The sequence below is a fragment of the Helianthus annuus genome, chromosome 12 (genome assembly GCF_002127325.2).
Source record: "Helianthus annuus cultivar XRQ/B chromosome 12, HanXRQr2.0-SUNRISE, whole genome shotgun sequence".
NCBI classification, from domain to species: Eukaryota; Viridiplantae; Streptophyta; class Magnoliopsida; order Asterales; family Asteraceae; genus Helianthus; species Helianthus annuus.
The window spans coordinates 22,217,971-22,237,989 of record NC_035444.2 but is presented as its reverse complement, the minus strand read 5'-3'; the positions used below and the strand labels follow the sequence as shown (position 1 = coordinate 22,237,989).

At 36.3% G+C, this 20,019-nt stretch overlaps 1 protein-coding gene across 1 annotated transcript; it reads left to right on the top strand.

Annotated features, from left to right (window-relative positions):
• The first annotated feature begins 11,796 nt into the window (after positions 1-11,796).
• Positions 11,797-14,697, top strand: LOC110894357 (cell division topological specificity factor homolog, chloroplastic). Its single transcript, XM_022141569.2, has 2 exons — positions 11,797-12,041; positions 13,972-14,697. The coding sequence occupies exons 1-2, from the start codon at positions 11,958-11,960 to the stop codon at positions 14,569-14,571; spliced, it is 684 nt and encodes a 227-aa protein (XP_021997261.1). The 5' UTR covers positions 11,797-11,957; the 3' UTR covers positions 14,572-14,697.
• Positions 14,698-20,019: the final 5,322 nt, after the last annotated feature.

Genomic DNA, 20,019 nt, shown 5'->3' with positions numbered 1-20,019 from the left:
CCCCATATGTAAAATGTTATGTATGGTGAATAAAAGAATTTACTCAACCCCATAGGTAAAATGTCGATGTAGAATCAAATGCCATATGAAAACCATGTACTATGTATGCTAAATAAACATACGAAGCAGAAATGTAATGTAAATCAATGCGCTAGCATGCTAAGTAAACATACATAGCAAGGCATAAGTGAAATCATGTACTATATGCGTACTAATGAACATAGCAAGTATAAGTCATGAAAGCACGAAAAGCACTAAAGTAACAAGTAGGCACATGTGTATCACTCTAAAATATTTGAAAACAGTAAAAGAGGGGACTATGTAGTCACTTGAGATTGCAAGGGATCCTCAATTAAGTGAACTAACAAGCTCGGACAATCAAGGAATCAAGTGACACCTAGTATAGGTAACTATGTTAATAAACCGGACCTAAATCGGAAGATCGGATAGAATGGGATCTCGTAAACCAAATGAGCATTGGAACTCATATAACATGGTTTAACAAGCCTACATCCTAAATCGGAACCTATCCTAAGTGCTTACGACCCGTTACGACTCATTAAGGTAGTCTACGCTACTTTGACGCGTTGTTTGCGCGAAAGCGTGTTCGAGACGCCTAACTAGTCCTATGACAAGTATTATATGCCCTACCATGTTTAGATATTTTGCATAATCAGTTTAAGTGACAAAAATTAAGTTACATATGCTTAAAATCAAATTATGCATGAAAAGGGCATTTACGTCATTTTCCTAAGGCATATAAACTACCTATCATACAACTATGGTCACAAAATATGCTTGGTCAGATCCTAATGATCGACAAAACGGGTCGGGTTCGAAAGTCTAATCGGTTGTCAAGATCGCTTGACTTACGACCCTAAACAAGCACTAGACTAAAAGTGACGAGTTAAACATGTTTAAACATGTTTAACTAAGTTAGAAAACCGGTTTGATATCAAAACAAAGGGTTTTGATACCTGAAAATAGTTTCGTCTCAAAATGCGCATAATCGGCATTTTGACCGAAACTTTGACTTGTCACTTCGACTAATAAACGTGGTAATCAGTAGGTATAGTCACAAGGGACTATAACCATCGTGATCACGCTCACGTTGTAAAGTTCGATTGAACTTTGACTTAACCAATTCATGGTCAAAGCAGGAAGTCAAACACTGTTTGACTTTCATGCTTGAAAAGCATAAACAAGCATGAAAGAAACTTAAAAAGGGTCCAAGCAAGGAAGAATTAAACTAAAATGCTCAGGTATGAAGGCTTAGCTTCAACTTAGAGCAGGTTTGATTCAATTGTGTGAGGAATGAATGAGAAACCCAAGTCTATTTATAGAAAGCTTGAATTAACAAGATCATTACAAGTGTTTTTGCAAGGATCAAGGCATGATCTTGGCCATACACATGTGGCCCATGGTTTCTAATACAAGGGGAGTCCAAAAACAAGCAAGTGGTATCCCAAATCAGGGGTTGAAACAAGTGAAAATAGGCTGCTGAGCCAAATTCACTGAATCCGTCTGCACCTTCTGTCACACCCCGCGTTGGCTGGAGCACAGGTCTTCGCGCCCCGCGACCAAAGTTTGGCAGATTGTCAAAAACGGTCCCTGCAAGCCTTAAACTTAGTTTCTGATGTTTTTAAGCCCCGTTAACCCCATTTCAAGGCTCTACAAGGAAGTTAAAGCATAGGGAACATGAAATATGCATGAAAACATCTCGTATGTCGGTTTGTTTGGTCGTACGGTTGCGTTATTCAGTTAATTACGAGAAAACTCGAACTGACGCAAAAACATCCAAATTACGCGACGAATGGTATTTTTGCATTCCAATCACTAAAATAAAATATTTTAATGATTACAAAAATTGTTGGATGTCCGGATATGTTCAGAACATAAGATACGCGCGTAAATGCAAACTTATGCACTTTTTGACACTTTTAGTCCCTATTGATCAAATAAGCGTATTTTTGCATAACGAACTCTTCAAAGCCTATTTCTAAGCTATGTAAAGGATATTTAGGGTATGTTTAGCTTATGATCAAGTTCTGAAATGTTCGTTACTATACAAATCGGCATACTTTCGCAGTTTGACGTAAATAGTCCCTGCGATCGAATAAACTTGATTTTCACACACCAAACCCTTCAAAACTTATTTCTAAGTTATGTAAAGGTTATTTAAGGTATGTTAAGCCTATGTCACTATTCTGGAGTGTTTGTCGCGTTAAACTGATTACGTTTACGCATCAGTTCGCGTATAACTTTCCGGAAAGCGATTTAGAGCTCGAAATCGAACGAGAATTGATATGTGCAAAGGTCACATGTATTTGTACAAATTCCAAGATTGAAACACAAGATTTCATTGGATTCATACTTGTATGATGGTCGTAGAGGCACAGATGTCACAGTCTCCCCTACTTTAGGAAATTTCGTCCCGAAATTTAATTTAGAGGAAACTTGTGTGTGTTCGAAATTGAAGTCGAAGCTTATATCATAAAAACAACATTGGTCAAGGTCTAGAACTTCTAGTAAATTAAATTACACATGACAAAACTTGTTGTGGTTTCTGTGCACTGAATTCCATAATTACGTATGCATCCATAATTATGTAATTCCTTGCACAGTCCGCACAGTTCATTTTATAATGTGCAGGGGAAGAAAATGAAATGAATAATCCTGTGGTGACTTGACTAGACTACCATAGAGTCTCTTTAACTAGATCAACGAATGATCTCTTTAAATAAACCACCAAAAGGTCTCTTCAACTAGGTCACCAAAGGATCTTTTTAACTAGATCAACGAATGACCTCTTGAACTAGACCACCAGGGGTCTCTTTAACTATATTGACGATTGATATTTTTAACTAGATTGATGAATCAATATCTTTAACTAGACCACCCAAGGGGTCTCTTTACTATATCAACACATGATATCTTTAACTAGATTGACGAATCAATCTCTTTAACTAGACCACCCAAGGGGTCTCTTTAACTATATCAACACATGATATCTTTAACTAGATTGACGAATGAATCTCTTTAACTAGACTACCCAAGAGGTCTCTTTAACTATATCAATGCATGATATCTTTAACTAGATTGATGAATCAATCTCTTTAACTAGACCACCCAAGAGGTCTCTTTAACTACATCAACGAGTGATGTCTTTAACTTTGGAATAGTACTTTACAATCCAAGGGTCTTAACTATTATATAGAAGCCCATTAAGGATTTAAGTTAGTACCTTTGGATATCCTTCTATGAATCCCTCATATAAAGATATGGAAGATTCTATGAGGATTTGGATAGCGAGTAATTTGATTCACACATAGACACATAAACACATCATTGTCAATTTGGTCATCAATTTGTTATCAACTTGTTATAAATTTGTTTGTAAATTTGTTATTAATTTGTACATGTGTACTTAAAGTATACCAGGAATTTAATCCATGGACCTTGATTTTGCGCTTTAAATTTCCACCGGGATTTAACTATGAAGATAGGAAGATTTCATAAGAAATTTTGGAATTCGCGTAGCGAGAGGTGTTTCGAAACCTTGTTCCAGATGTTCCTAAATCAAAACATGAGGTAAAATGTTTATGAAGTCAAGGTGCTAGATATGCCAATGCGACATATGATGCAGAATTTGGAGGTCGTGTACTATGTATGTTAAGTCAACATACGAGCAGAATGTTCTTGAAAACTATGCATGGGGTTCTTTGGAACATGTGTTTAATGTTTTTGAAACCTTATGTAACGCTTTTGAAATCATGTGGTAGGTGTATTAGGTAAATATTTTTATAAAATGTTTTAAAACCATGTGAAATGGTTTTGAAATCATGTATATGGTTTTTGAGAACATGGATAATGCTTTTGAAATTTATATATTAAGTAAATATACTATGTTATATGTTTTTAAACCATATGAAAATTTTTTGAAATCGTGAAGGAGGTTTTGAAAACATATACTATGTATGTTTTTATGAAAACCAAAATGAAGTGATATGTACCTAGACACATCGCATGAGATCTTTGAAGGACTTATGAAAAGTACCCTTAGATATCCAAGCAAGGATTTAAAGTGGTACTTTGGGTATTCGTCCAGAGTTGTAACTTGTATCTCGTACTTTGTTTCTTAGAAGGAAACAAGTACTTAGGATTTTCGTGGAGATCGCGAGTGATCACATAAATGAGAAAACTACAAGGGTAGTGTGTTTTGCAAGGAACACGGTTCCTTGGCGTCGGTTATCGTAAGGGTATGTCACATATACACACAATCGTATCAGTCTTGTAAATAAAAGTGAAACAACAAATTTATTTATATAACAACTGAATTGTTTTAAACATCAAAGATAACAACATAGGAAAATACAAAAGTTTAATTGTTTACTGCTACATTGTCAATTTGCATTTGCCTCGTTTATGTTAAACACTCGTCCACGCGCTGGATTTATGTTAACAAGTCTTGGGCAATTGTTCCGGTAGTGAGTAAGATCACCACAGTTATAGCACGATCCAGGTGGAAAGCGAGCTTGAGCAGGGTTGACTTGAGGTTGGTTTGGACCACCTTGGTTTGGGTTAAACCGACAAGCATTTTCCAGATGACCGAGTCGCCCACATGATGCACACAGACGACACTGTTGGTGAGCTAGGTGGTGTGCATTACATTTGTTGCATATCGGTGTAGTACCGGCATAAGGTTTCCTTGTAGGAGGTTGAGCTGGTTAGTTATGAGTGTTTTGGTTGGGTTGAGCAGCAATCGCACAGTTTTGTGAAGCCTTACACTTCTTAGAAGATTCGGTTTTGCCTCCTTTGTTTTCCTCTTGAGTAGTATTAGCCATTTGTTTCTTGTCGCCTTTTCGAAAAAGTTTACCCTTTCCGATCTGAGATTCAGTTAGGGTAGCAGATAGTTCAATGGCCTGTCTAACTGTGGTAGGATTACTACCAGTAACAATGTCTTGAACTGGGTCAGGAAGGCCATCGATGTATTTCTCAATTGCCTTATCCAAAGGCGTAATCATAGTTGGACACAACAAGCTCAATTCTTCGTACAGGTCAGTATAAGCACAGTGTTCACCGCTGTCTTGTTTAAGATCATCAAATTCCCTTTCCAATGCCCTGAGTTCATGACGAGGACAATATTCTTTCATCATTAGAACACGAAGCTCTTCCCAGGTTTGTGCCATTGCCACATCGGCACCCCTATCCCTCATTACACCGTTCCACCATGTTAGAGCACGTTTCTCGAAAACACTGGACGCAAACTCAACCTTTCTCTCATTCGGACATTGTACATGTCTAAAGGTGCTTTCCAGACTCTCGAACCATTGTAGGAGCGCAGTTGCTCCTTGAGACCCTGGAAATTTCAGTGGTTTAGCCGAATTAAACGTTTTGAAACTACACTGAGCATTGTTATTGTTGTTCGCTTGATTAATCTGAGTTATTAAGTTCGGGATCACAGCAGCGATCTACTGAGTGATAGTGGTTTCAAGTTCGGTGTTAGATTGTGGTTGTGCATCTCGTCGGGGAGGCATATTCTAAAAAGAACAAGGAAACATGAGAAACGAGTGAGACGATATCAGATAGTAAAAATTGGATGCTTAAAAGAATATCGATAAGACATAAGGATTGTGATCATTTGTTTGCTATTTAAAACAAACAAACGACACGGTGACTAATCAAAGTAAATGGGTCATAATAATATATCGTGAAGACATGCTTTAGCCTATAAGTGGACACTCACCCTAAGAGTTCCCAGGTAAGAATGACTTGTCCGATTATGTGGATTTGTACGAACACTCTAGCCTTAGACAGAAAACTCGAGGTACAGGCATCCACCCTTCCAGATTGCACGTGTTCACATCATTTAGACCCAAACTTTGACGAGATTTTGAAAACTTTGAAGATTCAAAACCTTATAACAAATCATCCAAGAGCAGATTATTGGTTTTTGAAACAGATTTGTTATTTTGTTTTCTTGTTATGGTTCCCAAAGATGAGTGATGGTATTGTTTTAAGACTAAACACAAGATAACTTGTGTTAGGGTCCTAGGAAGGTTATAGACTAGGTCAAAGCATTACTAATAACCTAATTCCCTATAACCATGAGCTCTGATACCAACTTTTCTGTCACACCCCGACCGCATTAAAACAACAAACCTCGGCGGAAACGTCAGGGAGTGTCGTAACAGAAACATTGTTTCATAACACATGTAATTTTAGAGTTTGATTTCATTAATTAAAGTGTTTACATTGACTAAGAATTTATAAAAACATAACATGAATTAAACTGTCTTTCATAATTTTAAGTCGCTAAGGCCCAAGTCCGCCTAAGTGTGTCACGAACATCATCATGCAATAGCTCCTGAAACACATGTGAAAATAGGTACGTCAGCATATAAATGGTTGTGAGATACATAGCTTTTGTTGTTGTAGGATTCATGACTTGTGAGTAAAAGAAGTGTTTAATCAAAAGATTGTCATGCATCTTGTAAAACGTTTTCTTTTATAGAACCTTATGAAATTCGATATGAGAATCACATGATATAAAAGAAGGTTGTATGATTAAATAAACATTCAAGTAAAAACGAGTTTGTATAAAATATGTCGTTTGTAAAACAATGTCTTGTGAAAATATGTCGTTTGTTTGTTTAAAATGAATCATGTCTTTGTTTCTGTCAAAGTGGTTTAGATAACGCTGCGTTATATAATATCATAAGAGCACTTATATATAGGAAGTACTAGCAGCGTATCCACCATGTTTTTATCATATTACACACGCCTCGTTATTTAAATCACTTACCAAATAAACCACCAAAATGCTTTGTCAAACCAATGTCAGATAAAAACTAATATCATGTATTAAAAGAATTTACTCAACCCCATAGGTAAAATGTTATGTATGGTGAATAAAAGAATTTACTCAACCCTATAGGTAAAATGTCGATGTAGAATCAAATGCCATATGAAAACCATGTACTAAGTATGCTAAATAAACATACGAAGAAGAAATGTAATGTAAATCAATGCGTTAGCATGCTAAGTAAACATACATAGCAAGGCATAAGTGAAATCATGTACTATATGCGTACTAATGAACATAGCAAGTATAAGTCATGAAAGCACGAAAAGCACTAAAGTAATAAGTAGGCACATGTGTATCACCCCAAAATATTTGAAAACAGTAAAAGAGGGGACTATGTACTCATTTGAGATTGCAAGGGATCCTCAATTAAGTGAACGAACAAGCTCGGACAATCAAGGAATCAAGTGACACCTAGTATAGGTAACTATGTTAATAAACCGGATCTAAATCGGAAGATCGGATAGAATGAGATCTCGAAAACCAAATGAGTATTTGAACTCATATAACATGGTTTAACAAACCTACATCCTAAATCGGAACCTATCCTAAGTGCTTACGACCCGTTACGACTCATTAAGGTAGTCTACGCTACTTTAACGCGTCGTTCGCGCGAAAGCGTGTTCGAGACGCCTAACTAGTCCTATGACAAGTATTATATGCCCTAACATGTTTAGATATGTTGCATAATCAGTTTAATTGACAAAAATTAAGTTACATATGCTTAAAGTCAAATTATGCATGAAAAGGGCATTTAGGTCATTTTCCTAAGGCATATAAACTACCTATCATACAACTAATTAAATTAAGTGACCATAAGGTATAACCTCGAAAGGTTATTCCCTATACAACTATGGTCACAAAATATGCTTGGTCGGATCCTAACGATTGACCAAACGGGTCGGGTTCGAAAGTCTAAGCGGTTGTCAAGATCGCTTGACTTACGACCCTAAACAAGCACTAGACTAAAAGTGACGAGTTAAAACATGTTTAACTAAGTTAGAAAACAGGTTTGATATCAAAACAAAGGGTTTTGATACCCGAAAATAGTTTCGTCGCAAAATGCGCATAATCGGCATTTTGACCGAAACTTTGACTCGTCACTTCGACTAATAAACGTGGTAATCAGTAGGTATAGTCACAAGGGACTATAACCATCGTGATTACGCTCAAGTTGCAAAGTTCGATTGAACTTTGACTTGACCAATTCATGGTCAAAACAGCAAGTCAAACACTGTTTGACTTTCATGCTTGAAAAACATAAACAAGCATGAAAGAAACTTACAAAGGGTCCAAGCTAGGAAGAATTGAACTAAAATGCTCAGGTATGAAGCCTTAGCTTCAACTTAGAGCAGATTTGATTCAATTGTGTGAGGAATGAATGAGAAATCCAAGTCTATTTATAGAAAGCTTGAATTAACAAGATCATTACAAGTGTTTTTGCAAGGATCAAGGCATGATCTTGGCCATACACATGTGGCCCATGGTTTCTAATACAAGGGGAGTCCAAAAACAAGCTAGTGGTATGCCAAATTAGGGGTTGAAACTAGTGAAAACAGGCTGCTGAGCCAAATTCACTGAATCTGTCTGCACCTTCTGTCGCGCCCCACGTAGATTGGAGCACAGGTCTTCGCGCCCCGTGACCATAGTTTGGCAGATTGTCAAAAATGGTCCCTACAAGCCTTACACTTAGTTTTTAATGTTTTTAAGCCCCGTTAACCCCATTTCAAGGCTCTACAAGAAAGTTAAAGCATAGGGATCATGAAAAATGCTTGAAAACATCTCGGGTATCAGTTTGTTTGGTCGTACGGTTGCGTTATTCGGTTAATTACGACGAAAACTCGAACGGACGCAAAAACGATCCAAATTACGCGACGAATGGTATTTTTGCATTCCAATCACTAAAAAAAATATTTTAATGATTACAAAAATTTTTGGATGTCCGGATATGTTCAGAACGTATGATATGTGTGTAAATGCAAACTTATGCACTTTTTGACGCTTTTAGTCCCTATTGATCAAATAAGCGTATTTTCGCATAACGAACCCCTCAAAGCCTATTTATAAGCTATGTAAAGGATATTTAGGGTATGTTTATCTTATGATCAAGTTCCGGAATGTTCATTACTATACAAATCGGCATACTTTCGTAGTTTGACGTAAATAGTCCCTGCGATCGAATAAACTTGATTTCCACACACCAAACCCTCCAAAATTTATTTCTAAGTTATGTAAAGGTTATTTAAGGTATGTTAAGCCTATGTCACTATTCTGGAGTGTTTGTCACGTTAACCTGATTACGTTTACGCATTAGTTCGCGTATAACTTTCTAGAAAGCGATTTAGAGCTCGAAATCGAATGAGAATTGATATGTGCAATGGTCACATGTATTTGTACAAATTCCAAGATTGAAACACAAGATTTCATTGGATTCGTACTTGTATGATGGTCGTAGAGGCACAGATGTCACATAACATACGTGATTAATGTTTTCAATATGCGTGATTAATGTGTTTCAACATGCGTGATTTTGGATTTTTGAGTTATAACGTGCGCGATTTTAAAATGAACGTGCGTAATTACTTGTCGTACATGATGTACGTTAAGCCGTAATGTACGTTAACCTTCCTCTCTCTCTCTTTCTCTCTCTCTATATATATATATATATATATATATATCATACGAGTTTTGTTCTGTTACAAAAGCTCATTTCAGCGACGTTACTCTAGCCTTTCGACTCTAAACCCTAATTCTAAACACTAAAGCTAAATCTTAAGGCTAAACCCTGTGCTAAACCCAAAACTCTAAACTATAAACCGTAAAGGCTTAAACCTAAGCTAAACCCTAAAAGTTAAACCATAAATCCCAATTTTAAACCATAAAACTAAACCCTAAAGCTAAAATCTAAAGATAACCCTTAAAAGTTAAAATCAGAACCACACACACACACACACATATATATATATATATGAATTGGGTTCGATGAGTCGGTTCCAACGTCGTTGGAATGAGATCAATTGGAGATCATTTGACCCAATTTTCTATGTTTCCTAAGTTAAGATCGTTTTGTATGTGATAAAACCCATTAAAATGAACTCATATATGTCGTGAGTATCACGAGAACTTGATAAAAACCCATTAAAATTAGAAAAAAAATTCCTTTTTACACTTATCATCCATATATGTAATGCATAACACAAGTGCATTTTAAGAACTTTTTTATCGCTTTAATTCTCTCATTTTATTTACACTTTAATAAATCATCTTTAATAAAATGACACAACGTCATTTTTCATATTAACATGACAATTTAGAATGAACAATGACACAACGTCATTTTACAAATATTCCTACGAACAGTTGACGATTTAGAATGAACAATGACACCACGTCATTTTTCATATTAACATGGGATGCGAGAGGTAGAACAAGTTTTACTCCCTTACAAAAGTGCACAACAATTCATCAAATTGCATACGACATAGCCACCGAGTCTCGAGATGAGTACTTGAAGATGTCTGAAAAACGTTATGAGAAAGTAGTTATAAATTTAGTGAATGCGTCATTAAGCTACAACAAGAGGTATTTATGTAAACAAACTTTGAGTGATATCCAACAATTGTATAAGGTGCATGATGTGAAACATGGATTACTTAGAATGCTTGGTAACATTGATTGTATGCATTAGGAATGGCAAATTATCATAATGCATGGTGAGATAAGTACATGCAAAGTGATCACCCACGTTCGACTGGAGTGCTACAAGTCACATGATCTATGGATTTCGCATGCATTTTGGTGTTGTCGGTCCAATGATGACATCAATATTCTTGATTAGTCACTGCTTTTTAACAACATCATAAGTGAAGTGGCACCCGAGTCTTCGTTTGAAGTTTTAGGAATAGATTACAAGCACATGTATCATCTTGTTAATCGAATCTACCCCAAAAGGTTAGCATTGGTTAAATCATTCACATGTTTGGAAATAAAAAAGAAAGTAAATATAAGACAACTCAAGAAGTTATTTCTTTCAGCTGCTATATCGAGCTACATCAAGTATGAGTATCGTACTAGTACAACAATACCATAATAAACTGAATTAATACCAATCAAATTCAGAAATTCCACTAGTTATATTTATTGAATATTAACCGAATTACTCAACAAAAACCATTCTTGTGCTCTAGCATAAAAAGGTAATCTATTTTGTTTTATATAAAACATTGATGATTTTGTAGCGAGTATAGCATCCAACATATTTTTTATGCTAGGTGGTAAAATTCTAGTGTTCAGTTTGATTCCATATTTTTTTATGTTAGGTGGTAAAATTCTAGTATTAAGTTTGATTCTATATTTTATTAAATAACATTATCCGTTTCCCGTGCTTATTAAAAAAATATTGCATATTGTAATGCTTGCTGAAACATATAGTATATAAATTACAACGAGATTTCGATTCGTGTGTACTTATAAAAATTATAAATTAATTAGAGTAAATTCTAATTTCAACTCTTCTCTTCACAAATTAAACATGTGTTTAACAAAAATGCTTATGATTTTAAGTTTTAACTCTACGAAATTCTGTGAACTAAACAGGTCCCGGGTCTTGTTCTACTTGGGTTTTCAAAGTTTGTGTTTTATATTTTCTTGATGCAAATTACGCCACTTTGATTTCTCAGTCAAACCTCTCAGTCTTGAGATTCAAATATATGATGTTTTGTGTTAACCTTATGATAGAACTTCATAGTTAAATCAAAACACCATATATTTGAATCCATTAGACACGAGTACATAACACAACAAAGGTCAAAGGTCATCATATGAATAGACTTCTAATACATTAAATAAAGTAGAAGGGTCTCTTTGAACATATAAACTTAACACAGGGGTAAGTAAGATAAAACTTTTCTCAAGGCCACGTGCTTGAGGCATACGACGTCGTTGCAGGCGATTTTGCAAGTAACTGCAACCGTAAACAGAGTGAAAGTTTCAGTAAATGCTGTTACCGAGTATCTGAGGCTGAAACAAACTCTCAAGTCTCAACCAACACCAAACACTCGAATCCCCAAATTGAAGAAATTGAGATTCAACAATGGCGATTTCTGGTGATTTTAGGGTTTCTGCTGCTTTAGGTCCTTCTCCTTCTAATCCTCTTCGCATCAATTCACCACCCAAGGTCTGTCTTCTTAATCCAAACACTCTAGTTTTCAATTGTCAATTTTCGTCTGTGTAAATTCGATAATTCGTCTGTTAATTAGTTAACATTACGTTATGATGATTGGATCTCTGTTCATTTGTTGTTGAATATAGTGTTGATATTGCCACTTTATTGCCTGAATTTGTGAAATGATTGATGAATTTGAAGCGTGAATGTTGTTCTCATAATTAGGGTTTTGTTTGAGGGATTTTAGTGTATGTGTTTAATCTGGTATGTCTGACCTTAGTATCTTCAAGATTTTGATCATTATGATCCATGAGATAGTGGTTTTGATGGAACTCTTTGTTATTAGTTTTGTTTTTGGAACTAAATGAACTGGTCAGATTTAATATACAGTGATTTTGATGGTTTAAATCGTTTTTTTTTTTTATTTTTATTTTTTTGTTAAATATAATGCTTAAATGAGGCGATGGTTTAAAAAACAAGTATAAATTAACGGAACACATGTTTAGCCAAAATAATAATGAATGCTCATTTTGGTTTAGCCAAAATGAACTCTTATCATGGGAAGTACTGCAACTTATTGTTTAGAAGATGAAGTTTAACTACAGGATGAACTTAAATTACACTTCGAAGATGAATTATTGCTGATCTTTTGCAAGAAAATAATCGGATAATATTATAATGGGGAATTGGCCTGTAATAATCCCACCTAGACCTTATTGGCCATTAATAATCCCACCTCAGAATATTCCCCCCACCGGTCCCACCTTTCACCTATTTTTCCTACAATGGTCCCCCGTTAAAAAAACTTAACGGAGTTAAGCTTTTTTCCAAATTACAAACAGATTTTTAGGGCTTTTGATCAGAACGATAATACGAGTCAATTGATGTAAAACTTACTTCGAAATGGTGCTCCAAGTGACTTGATTTTGGTTAATTGGAAATTTAAACACTCGAATTGAAGCATTGTTTTCATCGTTTGGAGCACCGTTTCGAGGCAAGTTTTACATCAATGGACTCGTATCGTCGTTCCAATCAAAAGCCCTAAAAATCTGTTTGTAATTTGGAAAAAAGCTTAACTCCGTTAAGTTTTTTTAACGGGGGACCATTGTAGGAAAAATAGATGAAAGGTGGGACTGGTGGGAGGAATATTCTGAGGTGGGATTATTAATGGCCAATAAGGTGTAGGTCGGATTATTACAGGCCAATTTCCCTATTATAATTATCATCATGGAGCATTTTATATATTTGATCGACGCACAAGTACAATTGTTAGACCACTTGAACACGAAAATGTTACTTTTATTATGGGACGGAGCGAGCCTATGATTGTATGATTATAACCATCCATATTCATTGTCGTAGCTTATGGTCGTTGTGTCTCTTCAAATATTTGATGCCCATTCTATATTCAATTCTCAAAGTTAATTAAAGACAACATTTGAAATCTTCCTTTGCAGTTTACATCTAGTTTGCCGCCGTGCTCAATGACAAACTTATACTACACCTCTTTCACAGTTTTTTTTATATCATATAATGCATCTCTTTTGATACATTTTAGCAAATTTTTCATGTTTGATGATCCTACTTTGAGTTGACCTTTTTCGATATTATGTCCTAGTGAACTGATGTGTTGGATCTAGTCAAAATGGGCCAGGTCAGGTTGTGTTGATCCGCAAACACTTTTTTGTCTATTTTGGAATTTGGTGAATAATTGAAGCATCAACTATGATCAGACAAATAATACCATAACCATTAAATGATAAACTATATTATTGAATAATAGTCTGTGGAACACTTTCAAAATGTTTGACCGCTTCCATTTTACCAATTTTCTTACTTGACCTGTTTGAGTTAAAACGCAACCCAAACCGACCCATTTATATAAAATGGGTCGAAATGGCCATCTCTAGCATTCTTAAACATACATTCTTCTTGAATACAGGTGGATTCTATTAGTTTCATAAATGGCGGATCGTGTGTTACCGAAAGCATGCCTAAATGGCCATCTTCAATAGCCCATGTGCAGAGCACACGGTGCCAAGCTAAACGACCTTTGGGGCTCATTAACGACTATGAAATCTCAACAAACTCCGTTAACCAAGATGCAGAAAGCTTTTTATTGAATGCCATAAACTTAAATTTCTTCGAGCGTTTGAGTTTAGCATGGAAAATAATATTCCCATCTCCATCAATGATCAAGAACTCAAATGCAAGCGTCGCTAAACAACGGTTGAAAATGATTCTTTTTTCTGACCGGTGTGCAGTCAGTGAAGACGCGAAGCAAAAGATAGTCAGCAACATAGTCAACTCCCTTTCGGATTTTGTGGTGATTGAATCTCAAGATAAAGTGCAGCTCAGCGTGTCGACAGACCCTGCGCTCGGGACAATTTACTCGGTTACCGTGCCTGTGAGACGAGTGAAAACAGAGTATCAAGAAGCAGACGGGGATGAGGGAACGATAATGGATTTTGAATATAAGGACGATGGGGTGACTTCTGGTTCGGTGGATGTGAAGTTTGAATTTTATGTTCCAGGTGAATGATTTTTTCATGTTTTGGGTGATCCAATCATCCGAGATTGTAATCCGGAAAAAGAAAATCATTAACTTTGTTATAATTTACAGCAAACGTTGTAAATATTTGATATTGCTTGTTTGATGCTTTCATCCTGAGCGGGTTCTTGACCAAAGATTACAACTTACAATTATTTTCAATTATTTAAGAAATGAGAAATTAGGCCTAAACTCTTTTAGAGTCAAAAGGGTCACAAACCTTAGGAATCTTTTAGAGTGGAAGGGTCACAAACCTTATGGAATTAGAGCAATAAATGATGCATTACAAGGACCAAAGGTTTTTTCATTACCACAAGCCAAAACGCAACTTTTATTTCATCTTTTGAGAATGAATTTTTTATAGCAACCCTGACCCCTAACGTGGTAACGAATTGAACCGATTGCTAGTTAGCGTTGATCTTACAATAACCGCTTCACTAAATTTGGATGAAAATAATTCCACACCTCTTACTAAATGATGAGTGTATTAGACTCCCATCAACCACAAATGAATAAACTATTAATTCTTTCCCTTTTGATGTTTCCATTAGGGATCCCAATCTTTTGAAAATCGGTTTTTTAATCATACCGGGTTAAGCTCTAAAATAGTTTAACCGGCTGAATCGGGTTGTACCGAGCGGTTTAACCGGGCTACTAGTTAACCCTATAATTCCATAAAATACAAATTCATCTCAAAAGGCTATCTAATCTTAATTAGGATTTATGTAATTGATCATGATTTTATCTAAAAAACAACTATTTTCTTGTAAAATATTAAGTATTTTTAAGAGCATGTATTACTTATAAACAATATTACATTGGACGAGGTGGGTAACACTTTCAACAGCTATGAAATATTAAAATGGAAGATACTAGGTTAATTACCGGAAATATGGAAGACCAGTATAACCTTAATATTGTATTTTATTAAAATTAAAAAAATCAAATTTTAAGATAATGCAAACCGGTTCAACGGTTTGAACCAGTTGAACCGGATTTACCACCGATACATAAAACATACCGTATTATACCGTATTCAAGTTTTACCGACCTTTATCGTATCGTTCCCGTGTCTGGTATCCGATTTAACCCGTATAACTCGCCGGTTCATACCGGTACTTAAACATTGAGTGATCCCATACTTATACAACTACCAAGCCTAGTAAAATCACACCCCGTATCAAAACTACCTATCCATGACTAGTAGGGGTGGTGGTCCATTGGCAAAGACAAAACCGTTATACTTGGGTTGGAAAGAAGAAGTCTTAAGTTCAAGTCACATAGACGACAACATACATTAAAAAGAAATTTGCTGTTAATAAAAAACTACCCATCCATGCTGCCATGCATGTAATTATTTAAAAAAATCAAAGAGGGTGGTGGTCCATTGACAAAAATAAAAGCTTTAAACATCTTGAAAGAGAGATGTTTTGGGTAAGTCCAACCGACGACATGAATAAAACAAATTTACCATTCAAAAAAACAAGTTATTTAAAAAAAAGTTACCGTTAGCCAAATCTAATGTAAACAAACAACTATAAAATTAAAATCGGTTTACAAATTCTACCCTTCATCTTTAATAAAAATACACCGGAGTACTCAAACAGGTAGCGGGAAACACTTTTTCAAAACTCCTATCCTTCTCTTCCTCCCGTCGCAACACCACCAGCCGCCGCTCCTCCACCACCTTGCTACCGGCACCGTCAAATACGACGTCACGAAGCTTGGGCCACATAGCAGCTAATCTTTCAACCGTACGAATCTGCAACAGATCTGCAGTTATTTGTATCAACAAACCCTAGGTCAGTGTAATATTCTCTCATCTCTGCAAAATTCTCCATAACTTGTTCATCTTCTCACTGATTTAGGGTTTCTGATTTTAGTTTAGGCCTTCGGGTTTTCATTAACAACAAAAATTTAAATTCATAGTCGGATTCACTAGCCGGAACCCTAACTTTGCTAATTTAGTTCGATCTTCATCAATTAAGCATGTAACTTGTTTGTTCAATTAACTGAAATGCTTAGATGAATGTGGTTAATTGCTGGAAACTTAATATCTTGAAATTGGGGCTGCATACGATTTTGAATAAACATTGTTGAGTTTGTTTCATAGTCACATGGTTCGTGGTACGCCCCTGTACGGGAACGTGAAACGAGGTCGCAATTCGCGAGGTCTCAAAAATTCGGTACGAGCGGGGGTAGGCTCATTTCGGATCGCTTCGGTACGATTTACCATATAATATGGTATGATGTACATGTTGAAGTTAACTATAAATAAGTTGGAGGTTCTTAAAAGCAAGATCTTGACATAGTTTGGATAAGCAATACCAACATCCTTCAAAGCAAAATCTTGACATACATGAAGAGAAATTTAGATAATAAACTTTACAAAATTTGCCCGGATTCTCTTCAGAGTTTCTCTACGGCACAAAACGCTCTAAATTAGAGAAAATGGACCTCACCATGGTGTTCGGAACGTCGAAATTAGTAGAAAACGTGTACATGTGGCATGAAAACGGTCGTCGAAAGGTTCGCCGGAAAACCGCCGCCGGCATGTGCCGCTGTGGTCCGCCGCCGCCGCCGCCACGGCTCCGCCGTGTGGTGGCTGGATTCTGGTCGACGGATCTTGTGTTCTAGAGAAAGAATGTAGAGAGAGGTTAGAGAGAAACAAGGCAAAGAGAAAATGTTTGTGAATAATGAAGGATGTGGAGGTATATATGGGTTTATATACCTAAGTTTTGGTGGAGTGGGTTTGAACTTTGAAGCCCATCAGCCAAGCTCATCCTTTTTCAGCCCACCATTGTCTGTACACAACTCCGTTTCAGCTTGTTCTTGCGTCAGAATTCTCGTTTTCTCGCGTAAATTTCAATACAAATTAGTTTATAAATTAAAATAATTAGTTTTTTGCTCAAAATATTAGTATTATGCTGATATGGTATTAAATGTCGCGCACACGCGCTACGTGTTGAAATCGCGTAAGTTGATCTACTTGCTGATTCTTGTCGTTTCAATGACCCTAAAGTTACTGTGACTTATAGACATACTTTTCAATAATACATAAGTATTTTAAGCATATTTATTACGATTAACACACGAATTCTTGTTATCTCATGCGTAGTGTTGACCGTATACACGTCAAAACACTATGTATCTCTCCTAAATGCTAACTTTTAAATCTTAAAGATACAATTTTTTCTTAATCACAAAGTTTAAAATAGAGAGTCAAATATTTGTCTTGAGTTATATTTTAGGTTGAGTCTTTGTTTTCCTGTACACTAATCGGGGTTTTCAATGTTAGTGTGTTCTTAAATAATCATTAGTTTTTGTCTACATCTTATTTTAAGATGGTGTTTGTTTTTCTAAAAAAAATATCTGCATAGGCTCTTTGTCTATTCCACGCAGACATTGCCATCTGCAGACTGTTTGTTTTTTCAAATATGTTTCATTAAAAAACATTTTCGCGAGCTCTTGTTAGTGCAGACTTGGACCAACCACTTTTAAGATCTTCTAAGGTTTGTAGAGGGTTAAACACCACCCCCGTGCAACACCACCACCCATCATCCACGTCCACCTCCCACCACCACCGCCAGTAGGGATGGGATTGGTATCGTACACGTACCGGTACCGATACCAAAAATACTGATATCGAATTTGAACAAAATTGGGTACCAAATACCGTACAAAATATATAGGTACCGTACGGGTACGGGTATTTTCGATACAGTACCCGCTTTGGTACTGATGCGTGTGTAGTGTAATATATTTTTGATGTATATTTTAAGCCTTTTTTACACTTTTAGCCAAGTTTTAAATTTATAAAACACGATATTTACTAACACTAAACACACATATGGGCAAGTGCACCCATCGTGAACGTAGTATAGTGTTGGTAAGATACCGAGGTCGTCCAAGGACACAAGAGCTTTTAGTACCGGTTTATCCTCAACGTCTAATCAAATCAAAATGTTAGAAAAGGTTTTTTTTTTAAACTAAGAAAATAAAAACTAACTAAATGCTGAAAAATAAAATAATAATAAAAACAGATAGACAAGATGAATCACTTGGATCCGACTCGTGTATTAGTATAACCTTTGATTATTTTCGCACTTTTACACTTGTTTAAGAGATTATCTTAGTTATTGTAGTAGGCCCCTCTTTTGAAGGCGACGTTACCCTCAACCCAGTAGTTTGAGTCAGCAAGGATACAATCCTAAAGGGCTGGATTATTGGAAGATAATGAATTAAGTTATTAATGCAAATTATGGTAGGTAGGCCCCGCTTTTGGCGGTGACGTTACCCTCGACTAAGTAGTCTGAGTCAGCAGGGATACAGTCCTAAATAGCCGGGTTATAGTATTAATAGTAGTTAACTTATGAGGGGGTCAAAGAGTTTGGATCCCCGCCATCCAATACCTATGGGCATTGAAGGAGATCCTACTAAATTTGACCCAGGTCCCTTGCAGGACCTCTAAACGCTGAACAAGGGCAAGACCCTTACCAAACCGTTCCCTTAACCCCCGACCAGGTAGCCAACATACCTCCATATAGACCGTGGAGATATGAATGGTGAAAATCTTTTATTTTATATAGACAGTAAAATAATGCCAAGACACCACGGACAAACGATAAGGAAAGATCACCTTCAACATAAGCAACTAGTTATTAAAGTCATTAATACAGAACCAAATAAAAAGTGCAAAAGATTAAAAATAAAAAGTATTATACTAAACACTTGTCTTCACCAAGTGATGTAAGAGACTTAGGCAAACATGGCCTTGATTGTCAAGAACTCTTACGATCAATCTTGGATCCCGAGACGACTCACACACTCTATGATGGACAATGGATGATGGTGGTGGATGATGGTGTTGTGATGGTGGTGGGTGGTGGATGAAGTGTGTGAGAGGTGGTGTGCCAAGGGATGAGTTGCAATGAAACCAAACACCCCTATTTATAGGCTGAACAGAAGGCTGGGCACGGCCCCGTGTCCGCTGGACACGCCCCCGTGCCTGTCTGACACTCTCTCTCCTCATTAATTGTAATTCGCAATTACAATTAATGCGCCTGCTGTACTTTCGCCACGCCCCCGTGTTCACTGGACACGGCCCCGTGGTGGGCAATAGAAGCTTCTATAGGTTTGTCTTTTCTGCAGCTTCTTGGGCACGGCCCCGTGCTGGCTGAGCACGGGGCGTGTTCAGTCTTCTGCCTTCTCTATTTTGCTTGGGAGGATGCTGTTGAGGGGCCGGGAAATCCACTTATGTTCCTTTTCTTGTATTTATGTTAGATTTAGTTGTCTTTTTGCTTCTTTTGTGAATTTGAGCTCATTTAATCCTGAAAATACAAAAGGAAGACAAAAACACTCTTTTTCCAACATTAGTACTTAAAAAGGGTTAGTTTTATGCCTTATTTGATGTAATTTATATGTTGCATTTTACACACA